This window comes from Silurus meridionalis, chromosome 25, assembly GCF_014805685.1.
Source record: "Silurus meridionalis isolate SWU-2019-XX chromosome 25, ASM1480568v1, whole genome shotgun sequence".
Lineage (NCBI taxonomy): Eukaryota > Metazoa > Chordata > Actinopteri > Siluriformes > Siluridae > Silurus > Silurus meridionalis.
In genome coordinates, this window is record NC_060908.1 from 7,600,759 (window position 1) to 7,618,049 (window position 17,291).

The window sequence follows — 17,291 nt, forward strand, 5'->3', positions numbered from 1 at the left end:
TGCATAAAGCCAGCTCCATGAAGACATGGTTGGAGTAGAAGTATTTAAGTGGCCTGCTATTCAATCCTATCGAACACATTTGGGATGAACTGGAACACCGATTGTACCTCAGGCCTCCTCACCCTACATCAGCACCTGACTTTAATAACGCCCCTGTGGCTAAAACAGCACTAATCTCCACAAACACATTCCAAAATCTAAACTTTCAGCAAAATACTTTTGTATCAAGAACTGCTTGGCAGTATATTTCACATCATTCTTCATTAATATAAGTTGTACAAGTGTCATGTATTGTCATTTGGAATAGCAGATTTATATTTTTCTATAGTTTAATATATCAATATTTTAATATAAGAATGCATTAAAACAACAAAAATTACATCAACTAAATCCGATGGATCTAGAAATTATTTTTTTATGGAATAAATAATTATGCATGATTGTACATTATTATATTTACTACATCGTCGCAGCCTTATAGTTCATACCCTGACATAGGTGACTGTACAGCTCCCCTACAGCTTCAGCAGGATCCACATCTGTGCTCGCTGACGCTCTGGCTGCGGATGACGAAGGTGATGAAGATGATGACTCCGTGCTCTCTGGTGAGCTCCGGGACTCTGGCAAGGCAGGAAGAGCTGAGAAACAGTTCTGAAGGAGCTGCAGCAAAAGTACCTGGGCCTTCATCGCCTCCTCTCCACCACTAACAGAGGCGAAAAAACATATATAAATAAATAAAAATTATTTTCTAATTTTGAAAACACCTTTCCAAATTTTCAGTCGCATCATTGACTTTGTTTTTTGCAGTCAATGTAATTACAGTTACTAAGGAATAAGAAGAATATACTACATAATGTTTGAACATACTGGTATCATTTGAAAGCGTTTTCCTATAACATTATGTCTCAGTGAGACCTGAATACTCACATAGACCTGAGTTTTCTGTAGAAGTCCCAGAAGAGTGGCAGATTCAGCCCACTGAAGTCTAACAAAGATTTCTGCTTGTGCAGCATCATGTCCTAAAAACGACATGTAAAACTCTATTAGTCTACACATAAAAATAAACACCACTGAGGCACGAAAATACAGCCTCCTGGTATACTGCTTTATTATCTATCAAAAATTTTTGACACAAAATAACTATTACAACACTCACTGGCACACACGTGAGCAAATCATGCCTGTGTATATGCACTGTACATGTGCGTTACCATGTCTCGAGTCAGCTGCTGGATGAAGTACAGAGTCTTTCTGATTAGCATGAGGCCTGTAACCGGGCCACAATCGACTCCCTGTGCACGAGTGTTCAGCTGCTCTTCTAATTCCTCTTCTTCACCCATGCTCTCAGAATCCGGACACACATAGCCGCTAAAGGCTAGCTGTTGAACCCCGAGACGCTCGGCTGAGTCCTGCCTCACACACACGAACTTCACCATGAGGAACTGCAGGAAAAAAAGACACACACACACACACACACACACACACACACACACACACACACACACACACACACACACACTATTACCCAAAAATACTGGCTACACTATTGCTGGGTAACTCTGCTTGCAAAATACATATAGATGGCAATGAAGGGATTTCACAACTTGATCCGGATTCGATCGGTGGTAGCTTAGACGTTAAGCATTGGACTAGGGCTGAAACGATTCCTTGAGAAACTCAAGTAAATTTCGAATACAGTAATATCTTCATATTGGCCATTTAACTACACACGGAACATTGTGTTTCCCACGGACCATTATTACTGACGCACCACCCACCAAACTCTGGAGTGATCGGGGAGAAAACAGGGGCAAGCAGAAGATTCAGGCCAAAGAAAACACCAGAAAGTTACCAAAGTTTGGGATCATTTTAAACTAAAAAAATTAAATAAAAAAAACAGTGCATTTACTTTTTTGGAGAGAATTTGAAATTGATTTTTATATTTTTATTTATAATTTGTATTTTTTTTATTTATATATTTGTATTTGCATTTGAAAGTCATATGGCAATAAAATGCACTAAATGGGTTTAGTTTTCACAGATATTCTTGTATGAAATTTCAGCAATAAAAAAAACAAAACAGATTACTTTTCAAAACTTATTACTTATCAAAATCTTATTTTCACCTGTATATTTAATATTGCTCTTTAATAAAGAAAAGGATACTACATCCGATTAATCGATAAAATAGCTGCAGCCCTAAACTGCTCAGTGGTAAGTCTGTATAAGAAGGTTTAATAAATGCAATAAAACCAAATGTACAAATGAGGGGTTTGAGGAAATCACAATAAATGCACCTTTACATTTTTTTTTTTTTATTCTATGGTATTTACATCCTATTACATCTTTTATTATTTTACAATTTCACTTTTGAAAATGATTCATGAAATACTCTATCTTATGTATTTGGAATAGCAACATTTGGAAGAGAAACTTCATTTCGATTAGTGATTTCCAAATATTCGAATGACTTATGTTGATTAAAATATGTCTGCATCAATGGCACACATTTATATCATTTATTTTTTCTATTTAAATTAATAAACAAAAAAACACAAATAGAAAGCATGAAGATCAAAAATCTAACATTCTATGTAGTAAACTTTGGTTATTCTACTAAACTGGAGAGAGTTTATAAAACAAACGAACAATAAAAACTGTATATGGAAGTTAAATTATACAATTCAATTATGTTAAGAAAAATTGAATTACATCGCAGTTTCTATAGGATGTGACTTTGGGGGTGGTGTTTAAATGTTGCTTAGTTAATGGAGGGTGAATGCGGCGAGGCGATGAGCGGAAGAGACGAGAGAATAATAAAGAAAAAGCTGATTGGTGCTTAACTCAAACGTTCTTCCTGTCATTTATTTTCCACCGTATTCAATTAGCAATAAAATGTCTGCATCACCGGGGTGAAAAGTCCAGTGACTGTAATTGGTTCAGGAAACAGAATCATACATGGAAGAATGATTGGTTTTTTAGATCCATCATATCCAATTCCTATTTAATTTCAGTGTAACAGAAGCAAGAATGGAAGAAAAAGAGAGAAACAGATAGGGGGGAAAAACATTTCCTACATTTGTGACACGGAAATGCTGTAGCTTGATCTCCACATCATTCCAGTCGTCCTCCAGCTCAAACCAGCCCACGGGATTCTCCTCTTTCCAATCCGCTGCTCCTTTATTCGAATGTCTGAGTGTGTGTGTGAGAAAGAGAGATTAGGGCAGAAAGAACCGGAATGTACGCATTCACACATGGTACTGATGTGCTTAGTTTATTAGCCGGAACATATTTTTTTATTTGAGCTTCATAAATCCAACACTCTGCCATATTACTAAGACATTGAACCTGATCAGAATTATGGTTTTTCTATTACAGAAGTTCAACTGGGCCATTCAAGAAGTTCAAGTTCTCATTCCATTAAAAATAAAAAAACAGACTTTTATAGCTTTCAAACTTTTTTAGGATGCATCCACTAAACTCAGCACAGCCCCACCAGCTCTTACAGCCTCATCTTGATTGAATGCTCAGAGCGGCTCGAACTGTTCGAGATTTCAAAACTCTGTCAAAACTCACATAGCCTCCTGTTCATCAACGCCACACTCTCTCTGCATTCATCTCTCCATCAATTCACCAGTAGAACTCTAAAGCCATATTTCTTTTAAATGACCTGTAAATTGAAATATCAATCCATCTCCTATTTTCTACTAAAAACACTCTTCATCTATCAACTCGTATCACTCCATTTGTTCATCTACCTTTCTACTAGACAGTTATCGTCTGGCTCTCATCCATTCTGTAGTGCTGCTCACACAGTTCTACACCGGCATCATCGAGTCTGTCCTGTGCACTTCCATAACTGTCTGCTTTGCCTCGGCTACAAAATCAGAGAACCGATCCGACTGCTGAAAAGATTATTGGTGCTCCCTTGCCAAGCTTTCAAGAAGTGTATATATCCAGAGACAAGAATAACTCTGGATCCCTCACATCCAAGCCATCTCCTTTTAAACTTCTAAATAGAATAGAATAGAATAGAATAGAATAAAATAGAATAGAATAGAATAGAATAGAATAGAATAGAATAGAATAGAATAGAATAGCCTTTATTTGTTACATATACATTACAGCACGGTGAAATTCATTTTTCGCATATCCCAATATGCTCAGAGGCTGGGGTCAGAGCGCAGAGTCAGACCCTGGAGCACAGAAGGTTAAGGGCCTTGCTCAAGGGCCCAAAAGTGGCAGCTTGGCGATTCCGGGGCTTGAACTTCTGACCTTCCGATCGGTAACCCAGCGCCTTAACCACTGAGCTACCACTCCCCACAGAGCACCGAACACCAGGACAGACAGGCACAAGAATAGTTTCTTCCCCCAGGCAATCGACCGCATAAACAGTTAAATGCAATATTGCAGTTTTTTGTGCAATAGCACTTTTATATTCATTTTATTTATAAAATATGTGCAATACCGCTTTTCTCCCCACATATCCTTATTTTGTTTATCACTCGAAGCTTCTGTCGACAAAAAAAGTGCATACATACTTGCCAAAAAAGCTTTTTCTGATTCTAATTCTGAAAAGTATTGGGGTGCCTGACTTTTCCAACTGTGTGTTGTTCTTCCCCAAAGTGTTCCCACAAACACAACTGTATAGCACAGCTTCGGATGCGGTACTTGAACTAGGAGATCCAAACCTGACAATTCCCCCCTGCACACAAAGCCATCTAGTGGAACATCTTCCCAGAAGATTGGAGGTTATTATAATAACTATTGGGGAATAATTGGAAATGGGATTTTTTTATCATCACGTGTCCACAAATCCATACAGTGTATTTTTAAGCTTAGGAATCAGTTTCAGACAGACTTGGTCAAACCCCCCCACTAAAGAATTTTTGTGAGGAACATTACCTAAACAGCAAACCGAAATACACTAATACCCGTCACACGTCCACAAACAACACACAAACACATCAATCTGACGTACTTGTCTTTGACAAACTCCTTGTAGTCCTTAAAATCCCAGGAGTCGTATTTCCTGAACTTCTTAAAGTGCTTGTCTGCATCAAAAACCTCCGCGTCATTGTAAGCAAACACCAAGCCACATTTAGCACCGATGGCCCCTTTACGCACCTAATTAAGAAAGATGTGAAAAAAGATTAAAATTCAAAATATATCACAGGATTTCTTCTGCATGAGTACACAAGTTTAATATGAAGACGGGAATTTCCACAAGAGTGGAGGTTATTATAACAGCGAATGGGATTATCAAAAAAGCACACACAAATCAGGTGTCCACAAATTTTTGTTCATACAGTGTATGCTCATTACCCTGAGCAAAGTTATACAAGCAAGATGCTGTCTGGACCGAATCTTTGGCCGTTTTTGAACAAAACACATTTATTTGCAAGTGAAGCCCTGAAGTGTCCATTCACCTTGATTCTGATCTGTGTGATCTGGAAGCACGTCTGGTCCTCGGTGGAGAGAATCACACTTGCTCTCGTCTTTCCGCTTTCTGTGAGAAATCCTACACGGAAAAATTGTGTACAGGTTTCAGCACGGGTCAGTAACCTTTGAAAGCTTAAAACATCACATAATGTCAAAATTTTATTTCATTCTTTTATGGCCAATTGTGTCGAAAATAGAGGTTGACCGATTAATTGGCACCGATAGTTGATTGCTGGAACTATTGCCTATTGGCAAAAATAGATACCGATAGTTTTTATGGCTTCCAGTCTGATGTCATTACGAGAGATGCCTGTAGATGCGAATCACTGATACAAAGCGCTGTTTGTTTTTAACACACAAGACTGTGTGCTGCACGGAGAGCGCTATATTTAATTTTACATTTATTGATTATATAATAGGTATTATTATTATTATATAATCAATTAATTATATAATATGTATTAATTGAATTATTTCATATGCATTTAATTTAGCACATTCTTATGATTCACTACTGCTTTTTTTTTCATAATAAAGTTCACTACCATTTTACATGAAGTGTTATTTTTTTTTAATCCAGTATCCATTTTGAAAAACTATTTGTTGATTAATTGGTTATTGGCAAGTATGATTTAACCTAGCAATCGATAAAATCCACTCGGTCAACCTCGAATCACAAAGTACTTCTATTTCTGTCTCCAAAGCATGATTCCAGAGGAGAATTCAAGAGCTGTTAAACACTAAATTGGCTGCAATTCGAGGGTTAAATTTTTTAATAATGGATTTAAATCAACTAAGACCCTGTAAACAGAAAGGTGAAGTAAAATGAGGTTCAAAATTACCATCTCCTGTTGAGGGGTCAGTCAGCATGTTCTCTGGGCCACTTTTATCATCTCGGCTCTTTACATCACACGCTTGCAAACGTAGCTGTAAAGTTTTTCCTACGGCAAAAGCGACAGGATTATGTAGAAATATTGCGCCGCTCTACTACATACACTACACATAGTGTTTTACATTGTGAACTTGGCCATCTTAAGATACTGATCATGATTGTTGTGGTCATGAGTTATTATGGTACAGAGAAGTACAGTAGTGTAAAAGCAAGAGTGTGTTACCGTTGCGGTAGAGCAGCTGGAGGCGCACGGAGGCCATGGAGGCCAGCAGTGAGGCCGCACGATACTTTAAGTTCACTCGCTCACACATCCCGGCCAGAGACAGCAACAGCTTCATCACACTTCCCCGAGCCAAAGCAAACGCCAAGAGAGTCAACTCGGCATCCGGCGTCACACAGCAACTATACCAGAGAGAGAGAGAGAGAGAGAGAGAGAGAGAGAGAGAGAGAGAGAGAGGACACAAATAAAGGACGGACAGACAGACAGACAGAGGGAAAGAAGGACAAAGAAAATCAGAAAGAAAGAGAGAAAGAGGACAGAGAAAGAAAGGAAGCATAAAAGAAGGACAAAGAAGGAAGGAAAGAAAGAAAATCAGACAGAAAGAAAGGGGAAAGGATTGCAAAGAATAGGGAAGAGAGAGAGAGAGAGAGAGAGAGAGAGAGAGAGAGAGAGAGAGAGAGAGAGTGAGAGAGGGGAGATGAGGCCGAATCAGACACGAGTAAACAGCAGCAGTGTGTAATTATGCAGTAATTACTGCTGCGTATACAATTATCTCATCACGGCAAAGCATTATTGCATTATCAATACATCAAAACAGAACATCTTCCAGCTTATTTAAGTGTGTGTGTAAAGATGAAGCTTACTCTGCGATTCGGAGGAGGAAGGCGTCCACCTCTTCCAGAATGTTGGGGGAGAAGAACTTTGGGAACTCATTGGAGGACGATGATAACGACAGAGGCGGCATGTGCTCTAAGGCTTTTCTGAAGACACACACACCAGATTTACACAATAACATACCAAATTCACACAATCACAGTGGGACACTTAAATCTGTGCTTCTGTTAATATTTGTCATCCATCTATCTATCTATCTGCTTTCAAATTCCACAAGGCGCTGTTTTTTCATAAAACAAAAATGTGACATCATGGATTTTGACTGCAGCATTGTTTCATGTGCACTAGACTCTACAAAGGATGGCGCAAAAAACAAAAAACATCTGGTGAGAAGCAGGCTCTGGGTCAAATCAAGAGCTGCTTTGTTTGATGCAATAGATTAGAGAAGAATATCCGGGCTGGTTTAATTTGACCGAAGGTGTGTCAAATAACCACTCTGTACAAACCATTATAAGCAGAAAAGCATCTCCGAACTTGTAATATACAGAAAGACTCAAAGCTGATGTGTGCTAAAAGGTTTAACAACTCACTGTGTGCTCTGTAGGACCGTGTTGGCAAGGGCGGGGTTCGTCTCCATAGACGCCGTCACCAGCGAGGTTAGCAAAGAGAGGTACCAGATGGCCGAGGCGTCTGACACGGATACCTCTCTGCTCTTAGTCACCTGGTAGCCCATGGTCTTCAGGCCGTGAATGCGCGTGTCACAGCCATCGCTCAGACAGCGCTTGATGTTGATCTGAACATCTGGACAGGCAGAGTGCGCAAGGTTATTCACTTTTGTTCATTCGGAGATGAAAAAAGTCTAGTGGATATTCACAGCTATTGTCTCTAATTCTACCTGATTTCTCTGATTAACATTTTGCCAACTGATCAGGGAGTCTTCTCTAAAGCTACAGTATGTTCATACACAAATCTCAGCTATGGATTTTCAATTAGAGCTGCTGACTTCTGGCAACATGAATGAAAATAGATGACTCAGCATTGAAAAACTTGAACTTTAGGCAAATATGGAGCGACTCAGTACATCGGGGGTGAAGAGAGCAGAGCGCACATGATCCGTCTCCTGATTTGTTTGTCAAAATAGTAGCTAAAAAAAATTTCTATGGCAACCAGTAAAAGGAACGCCTACTGGTGACTTCACTGTACAGCGACTGATGATTTGAAGCGATACAATTGTACGGTTTGAAGAAGGCAAAACTTTTTAAAGCCTTACAAAAGCTCTCAAGCACCTTTAAGATCTTGGGTTCTCTCTTGTGGATTCCTAGCTTAGCCACAGGTCTTCAGCCAGTGTTTAATGACTAAAGGCAAATACTCATCTCATAATGATACCCTGGATAAAGAGGAAGTCGTGGCTTACTGTTTAAAGGTTCCTAAACACTCAATATGGGAAATGTCATTTCTGACTTCAAAATTAGCAATGGGACAAAAAAATAAGCAAATACCAGCACTAGAAATATGGCCTATAAAGATAAACAACAAGCTACAGTTACCATCATGTTTGTGCCTACATGAAAATGTTACGTTGCTCTACTAAGATTTCAGATCATATTATCGACATGCTTCTGGAAGCTTACATGGCTGGGAGATGTTGGCGTTGTCCAGCAAGGGCACGTAGCCTGTGACGTTGCTGGGGATGCGAATGTCTCTGATCTCCTGCAGCGATCGTCGGCTCTTCCCTACGGCTACAGACACCAGCTGGGGCATGTAGCTGTGGTCGCTGGAAGCCACAGCGATAGCCAACCGCCTGAGCACAACATCCGGCTTCAGCTTTAACCTGCAACAGAGTAAAAAAAAAAGAAAGAAAGGAAGTTAAATTAGTGCTGCCCAAAATCAAGAACTTGGTTTCGAATTCGGTTTCTTACCTTAAAATTCAAGTCAAAAGGTTTTCAAGTCACTTTCATGGAACACGGTTCTTCGTTGTAATAATGATGGGGTATTCATGGATACTTAATGGTTTTATGAAATCAAAAGCCCTTGGTGTAAACAGAGTGTGTATAGAGTGTATAGAGTATATATAAAATGAGGTCCATATACTTCTCAAAGAAGCCATTGGTATTTTTTTTCCCCTCCAAAAAATTAAAATAAAAAAATTATAATTTGAAATATTTTTGGGGCGGTGGAAGCTGATGTAATATTACACATGCGGATCATGAATACGGATGATCCGCTGTGGCGACCCCTGATGGGAGAAGCCGAAAGAAAGTTTATTGTAAAATATTACACAGATGTAATATTTAAGATACTGAACTCTTTCTTTTAAAATTGTATTTAATATTACTCATGTGACTGCATTTGTTCCCAAATGGATCATCAGTTGTTGAACAAACTTGTGGAATCCATGTCAGCCCGAGAGCAAAAGTTAGGGGGCTGTCCCCAAATACTAAGAAACTCAAAAATTCATGTAAATATAAAATAAAATCTACCTTTAACACAAGAATTGAATCTATTAACAATATACAGAATGCAAAATAAAAGCATTCTACTTCTATCAGTGTATATAAAAGGAACATGACAAGAGCATGTGCTTTGCCCATATCCTTACAATATTCGCTGTTCTTATGAACACCCGCACAAATAATCTGAAGCTACGACTCTGGAGTAACATTAAAAATGTGTTTCTTTAATCGTGATTAGAAGAGAATACAGAATACATACAGAAAGCTGCACAAACAACAGACAAAAGCCTTGCATATAGAAAAGACTGGGGTGGACTTCGTGTGCGTGTCGGTTTAATATACAGTTCACGTGTGCGTGCGTGCGTGCGTGCGTGTGTGTGTGTGAAATGGTTGGCTGGTTTAAATGACAATAAAAGCTTCTTGACTTGAAAAGAAAAGCAGGGGTGTATTTGTACATAGGCAAGTTTGTGTGTGAGAAAGTAAGTTGTCCAAAAAAGAAATAAATAAATACATTTCACAAAATAGATTTTTTTTAAAGTCTTTTCTCTCTAGCATTGGTAGACTAATGCTCTCAGTGTCATGGTAAAGAAATAATAATAGAAGAAAAAAATTATAATAATAACAACAACAGCTTCTGGTTGGAAGTCGATGTTCTACAATGAAAAAATTCCCAATGGGCACCAAAATTGGCAACATGAAATCCTACACAGGTTTGAACCCTTATTTAGCCAGTGTGCGAAGCAAATATCAAGAGTTTAGATTTAGAAATTGTGGTGAACGTTTATATTTACGGCATTTGGCAGAATAATTCTAGAGCACCTTACGATTATCTCAGTTCTACCGCTGAGCAATTGAGAGTTAAGGGCCTTGCTTAAGGGCCCAGCAGTGGCAGATAAGTGGTGCAAGGATTTGAACCAATGACCTTCCGATCAGAAGACCAAGATCTCATCCGCTACCACTTCCCATAATTCAACTGCCTGAAAAAATTAATGACTGAATGAATACATACATAATTTATGCCCCATACTGATTTCATGTTTCTAAAGGAAATTCATCAACATACTAAATCAAATTATGGCTCTTTATGAATACTTTAATAGCAGAGGCCTGGCATTAAACCAGCTGTTACAACCATCCAAACATTTGCCCTCAGTGAAGAATGTGCATCTAAGAATCAGCATTTTACCAAATGTGCTTAAGTGCTGACAGTCAGAATTTGACTTCCAACTGAATCACAATAAATTATCTTCTCTTATTTAAAGCGTTATCAGTAAGAGCTTAAAAATTGAGTAATATCACTTTTGACCTATTAATAGACACACCCAAAAAGGATCGAGTCAAGCAATGCTGTCAATGGACAGAACAGACAGTTAGACAGAGTTTCTAATGACAATTATATAATAGCCATTAAATACAACCAGTATCGCCACAATGTTTACTGCTCTGAATCCTTCAGGAGTAACCTGTCCAAACAAGCCCTGCACTCGGGATCTCAAGGTGTATTTCCCAGGAGCCGAGTGAAGTGAGAGAAACAAACCCTCGGAGACTATGTAGGTTTAAAAGCGGAGAAAGACGATCCATACCTGATCCAGTGGGATCGTGCACTGCCGTCAGACTGCCAGTAGGACACGGTATCACCGTTGGTCATCCTGAAAATGTCTCCGCCGTTGGACGAGGCTTCGATGGAGCTGTAGCACTGAGACACCACCCTGACCCGATCCACTTCAGGGCCCTGGGACAGCTCTGTCCCGTACTGAATGTCCAAGTCTTTCAGACAGAAAAGAAAAGAAGGATAACTAGAAAACCCTGGATTAAGACTTGGGGAGCAACAATTCCATAAGGTTAATGACTTCTATGAAAAGGGGGGAAAAAAGTGATCACACCAGACTTCCACATTACACTTTCTTCTGAGTGCAGGTTACGATGGAGATCCGTTCTGATGACCCCATCGTAACTTGAAAATATGGTAAGTTGAAACATGGCCTAGTCTTCCCAGGAGTCTTAAAGAATGGTGTTCAGAACAAGGTAGTATACTGTGATTTGTCAGAAATGTAATAAATTACAATACATAATTTAGCAAAACAGCAATTTACACTACCTGAATGTACAATATTTACGATAAAGTATATATGTATGTGTTAACGGGTGCAGACCATGAGTGCCGATTTGCGAGTGGAGGATGGAGTCGAACGCACGTGATGTGGATGAAATGGAAAGAGATGAGAACTAAAATCGGGCTTTGAAACACCGAAAACACAGGAACTCTGTCGACTGCTAGTGAGAGTACGGCATCTCACAGGGCATGAGACACGTACGTCCTGTTAACGTCCAAACATATCGTACGAAAATTTAAATGCTGTGCGAAAATTTTAATACTGAAATTTTTCCATATACCTTTTTTGTCCAACCATCGTAACTCGGGTACTACCTGTGTTATGTTTTTAGGTTTTTTTGCTAATTATTTCCCGATTTTCATTAATGTCTGGTTCTATGTAGCACCAGGGTTCTCGAGAAACGTTGTCCCATTTCACTGTGTCCTGCGTCAGCTATATTCGCTAAAAACATCAATAAATGCTTCTTGACTTGACCACACTGTCTCTTAACAGATGCAGATTAAGATGTATGGCTATTATGTGAATTTATACCACGATCAAATACTTGACTAAATACTTGATTCTGATTGGCTGGAGGGTGTGCCTATAACCCGCTGTTCCAGTCAGGCTTTTATTATATTATTATTATTATTATTATTATTATTATTATTATTATTATTATTACAATGCATTATTTATAAACAGTTACATAGTAACCATAGTAACATAGTCACAATGACATACAAAGTGAAGCAGCTATTGTAAATATTCCCTAATAACAGTTGGATCGTACAAACGAAACTAATCCAAATCCAGCACCACCATGGTGTCAGTCCAACCTCTACCTTTCTCTTTCTGCAGCAGACAATCCAAGTAGTCCTGCAGCACTGCAGCCCTCATGGAGCTGATGCTATTGTAGCCATCCAGAAAGGGGAAGGGAATGGCACTACTCGGGATGCGATTCCTGTGCAGGAACTTCAGGATCTTTGAGGCGTGTGCACCTATTCTGTCTTTCGACTTGGAGAAGATGTCCACAAACCCTGCAAAAGAAATACAAAGATAACAATGGGAATTAACATGCAAGTCGAAGCACTCCCTTGTTGTGCATGCATGTATGTTGGCTGACTTGCATTTGATCTTGTTTCATTTCATTATTTACAGAAACTGAAGTGCAACAGAGGTCAGGGTTTCTTTTCCTGGAACTGCAAGAAAGCACTACCACTACAACGATCAACTGCTACCTAAAATAACTACAACTATAACAATACAAATAAATAAAGACACAAATGATGCTATGTGGGGTCCAAGCACTCAACTCAAATGAACTGATTAACATGTGGACTTACTATACAGCAGAGACATATTTTGGGGTCATATATATATATATACATACACACACACACAGTACAGACCAAAAGTTTGGACACCTTCTCATTCAAAGAGTTTTCTTTATTTTCATGACTATGAAAATTGTAGAGTCACACTGAAGGCATCAAGGACTATTTGACCAAGAAGGAGAGTGATGGGATGCTGCGCCAGATGACCTGGCCTCCACAGTCACCGGACCTGAACCCAATCGAGATGGTTTAGGGGTGAGCTGGACCGCAGAGTAAAGGCAAAAGGGCCAACAAGTGCCAAGCATCTCTCGGGGAACTCCTTCAAGACTGTTGGAAGACCATTTCAGGTGACTACCTCTTGAAACTCATCAGGAGAATGCCAAGAGTGTGCTAAGCAGTAATCAAAGCAAAAGGTGGCTACTTTGAAGAACCTAGAATATGACATTTTTCAGTTGTTTCACACTTTTTTGTTATGTATACAATTCCATATATAATTCCACATGTGTTAATTCATAGTTTTGATGCCTTCAGTGTGAATCTACAATTTTCATAGTCAGGAAAATAAAGAAAACTCTTTGAATGAGAAGGTGTGTCCAAACTTTTGGTCTGTACTGTGTATATATATATATATATATATATATATATATATATATATATATATATATATATATATATATATATATATATATATATAGTTATTACTTTGACAAACATGTTCTGCACAACAGAAAGTTTAGGTTTTTCTTACTTTTCTGCCTGTAATGAAAACCTTTGCGTGTCTGTGTATAACGACGATTATTTTAAAATTTAATGGCGAAATGCTGCTGAAGTGGCACCATGGCAGCTCTGGAGTTGATTGTTGTCAGACAACAGATGCCGGATACACGAAGAGTGTGTGTCAGTATGTGTGGTAAATGAAGCCACGTGTCGGTGACGTTCATTCTCGCATCAGTCTTGTGATGCAGAACACGCAGACATTTTTTAAACAGCCGACATGTGTGTGTTTATATTCGGACACGATTACATATCCTTATTTGATCAACTAGAGCAACCTGTACTCTGATTGGTCGTCTGTTTACCGTAACCTCTCGCCCAAAAGGCACCCGCTTGGGTATTTACAAATACTTATAATAATAATAATAATAGTTTTTATTTATATTACCGGTATTATAATAATATTATATTACTATAATAATAATAATAATTATTATTATTAGTAGTAGTAGTATATATTATTATATTACTATAATTATTATTATATTTTTTTATTATTATATTACTATAATTATTATTATTTTTTTTATTATTATATTATATTAATATTTTATAACCCAATACATCATCGTGTGTTGCATGTTGCATGTTTTAAAGCAGACAAATAGACGGATGAATGACTGAATGGATGGATCTAAGGAGGGAAGGAAGACGGGTTGAAAGCAAGAAAGAAAAACTAAAAATGACCTCACACATTAACCTCTTCTAAACAGAGAACAGTTAACGTTAATCCTACAGCATTGGATCATACCTGGAGTCAGAGAGCAGGCCTGTAACTGTCTGATCACGTGACTGAGTTCTCCTTGCAGATTTGCACCGTTGCTGTTCTTCAGGGCCATGAGCATGCTCTCGACATCGACAACCCCATCGCCCTCGGCATCAAACTGACCAAAAGCCTGATCAAACACAACAAAAGAACACAACGTTTGTTAGTATGTTACATAACGATATTTTTCGGCTTCAGTTTCATGCAATTTAAACAAATTGACTATAAGTTGTGTTGAATTATTAAGACTAGCCTAAACTCATCATGCTTGTAGTACTAAAATGTGGCAAAACATTTGATATTATAACTGTTCATAGGTAAAAGTTTAATTAGATGAACACTTCACTCACCAACTAATCAATAAACCTTTATTAGATGAGCCGAATAGTGCATGAGCATGAAATTCATGTCATCCGGATTATAAATGGGAATTCATTACTCAAAATAATTGGATAATGTTTATAAAATACAGATACAAATAGAGCGAGACTATTTGTGCCTTCTGTAAGCTTGGTGAAAGGGTTTGCAGAGTGCTAGGCTGAGACAAGCACTGTAGAATCCCATGGGACGCGGAAAGAGAGCAGGCAATCAGGACGTTTTACTTTCAAGTAGATGCAAGCAAGCAGTCAGACATGCAGCTTGAATTAAGATATTGAATGATCAAATACAGATCAAATACAGGCACCGATAATGTTTCGTTTTTAGTTCTTTGATTGAAAAACTAAATATTTGCCTTTTAATATAGAAATCCTATACTATTACTGAACAGTGGGAACAATTTTGCTTTTAGTCGAGTTTGTTTTCAGAGACATCATTATATTCAAAACATACATATTGCCATTAATGTAATTAAAAAAATAAATATATATATATATATATATATATATATATATATATATATATATATATATATATATATATATATATATATATATATTCTGCACCAAGACAGTCATACATACTATATGTGCGAATGCACATGATAGCGGAGGCATATGCAAGTGTGGGGAAACAATGTTTTATTATTACCTACAGCCAACAAATCCAAATCAACACGCAAAAATCTGAGCATAAAACAGGCAGAACGTCACGACGAGGACAAAACAGGAGGGAGAAATGAGAAACGAAAACGTGATCAAAAACCATAAAACGAACCGAACAACAACAACAACAACAAAAACATCAAATGGATACACAGGGGTTTTTAAACACAAAGTACCCATAGGTGCAAACAATAAAGACATGTGACAAATGACAATACAGGGTGGAGACATAGCATGGCACATCAAACGCACATGGCTGAACAAACACAGAAACGCAGAAGTGCGCTCACAGCCTGCTTTTTGTCAGCTGCCGTGTCGCATTCGGCATGAGAGGGATCGTTTTTATGAGAAAAAGTCCAATTACTTCATAAACATTTATTATGAATGTCTAAAAATGTTAGAAACGGTCGCGATATTTTGAGAATAAAGTTTTGCGAGTGTAAAAAAAAAGTTACATTTCTGAGAAATGTTCATGTGCAAAAATAGTATTTCTGGTAAAGTTACTGTGAAGTTTTCTTAAAATGTCATGACTATTGTAACTTTATCATATCAGCACATATTGCAACTTTTGCCTTTCAAATATTACCACTTTATTTCCAGAATCTTGTAATGTAATAAACCGTAGCTCCACGACACTGTCAGATCGGGGTGGACACACACACACACCTACACACACCTACACACACATACAAAAGAGACTGGAGGCCATTCTAAACATAAAATAGTGTGCAAAAGACTAGACAGCAAGATGCAAACTGTTGAACTGATCTTTCTTTTTTTATACTCATACCTCAACATTCACAATTTCTCTATTTCTCTGCTATCTTGTTAATAGCATTTCTTTATAACACAGCAATGATGGATTCTTGAATCTGATTGGTCAGAAAGTTAATTTTCCTTTATATTTTTTTACCGATTGTCCATCAGCACATAAACTTAGGAATGTTACTTGGGAACATTCCTAAGGAGGGGTCAAAACACATGATACAGCGCCCCTGGAGCACAAAGAGTTAAGGACCTTGCTCAAGGGCCCCAACAGTGGCAGCAGTGATAACAGGGCTTGAACCTCTGACCTTCTGATCAGTAACCCAGAGCCTTAACCACTGAGCTACCACTTCCCCAAGGTCATGGTTTATTCCAGTTTCAGTTTTTTTCCTTTCTTTTAATGCATTTTACAAGCATCCTTGTATCCCTGTCAAAATGCTTTGATTATATCTGACAGAGCTGATTTCTAAAACTAGCGTTGGTAAATATTTAATAAAACACAGGTCAGAGACAGGTGTTAAGGGTGCGTTTCCACTGCTGGACTGAATCGTTCCATCACAAACATGCCTAAATCAAAGCTATTGAGCAACGAAACAAAGTCCTCGCAGCACTATGAGCGTCACTTGATAAGGCGGCAAAAGTGCCAAGCAATGCGGGTCAATAAACGCAAGACGAGCAGATTTATTCTGGACTGATGACTAGACCAGACTGGAAGTGTCGAGGCAGATCACTTAGATAAGTGAAGCTTGGAGCAGCTCTTGGATAACGCCCCGATTAGGTCATTGGCATGATGACGTCACTATGACTATCACTAGCAGTAGACTTCTTGCATGAAAATTACTCATAGCACATGGTGTTTTGCCATTTTTTTCCTCAGCAAAAGATAGAAAA

General features: G+C 38.2%; 1 protein-coding gene across 1 annotated transcript in view; it reads right to left on the minus strand.

Annotated features, from left to right (window-relative positions):
- zzef1 (zinc finger, ZZ-type with EF hand domain 1) overlaps positions 1 to 17,291 on the minus strand; it is a 66,084-nt gene that overhangs the window by 43,418 nt on the left and 5,375 nt on the right. Inside the window, 14 exon segments of the mRNA XM_046838942.1 lie at positions 489 to 703; positions 928 to 1,019; positions 1,212 to 1,442; positions 3,078 to 3,192; positions 4,982 to 5,127; positions 5,430 to 5,521; positions 6,285 to 6,383; positions 6,558 to 6,736; positions 7,199 to 7,315; positions 7,760 to 7,970; positions 8,801 to 9,000; positions 11,206 to 11,389; positions 12,561 to 12,755; positions 14,578 to 14,722. Of these exon segments, the coding sequence (XP_046694898.1) occupies positions 489 to 703; positions 928 to 1,019; positions 1,212 to 1,442; positions 3,078 to 3,192; positions 4,982 to 5,127; positions 5,430 to 5,521; positions 6,285 to 6,383; positions 6,558 to 6,736; positions 7,199 to 7,315; positions 7,760 to 7,970; positions 8,801 to 9,000; positions 11,206 to 11,389; positions 12,561 to 12,755; positions 14,578 to 14,722 (2,221 nt within the window).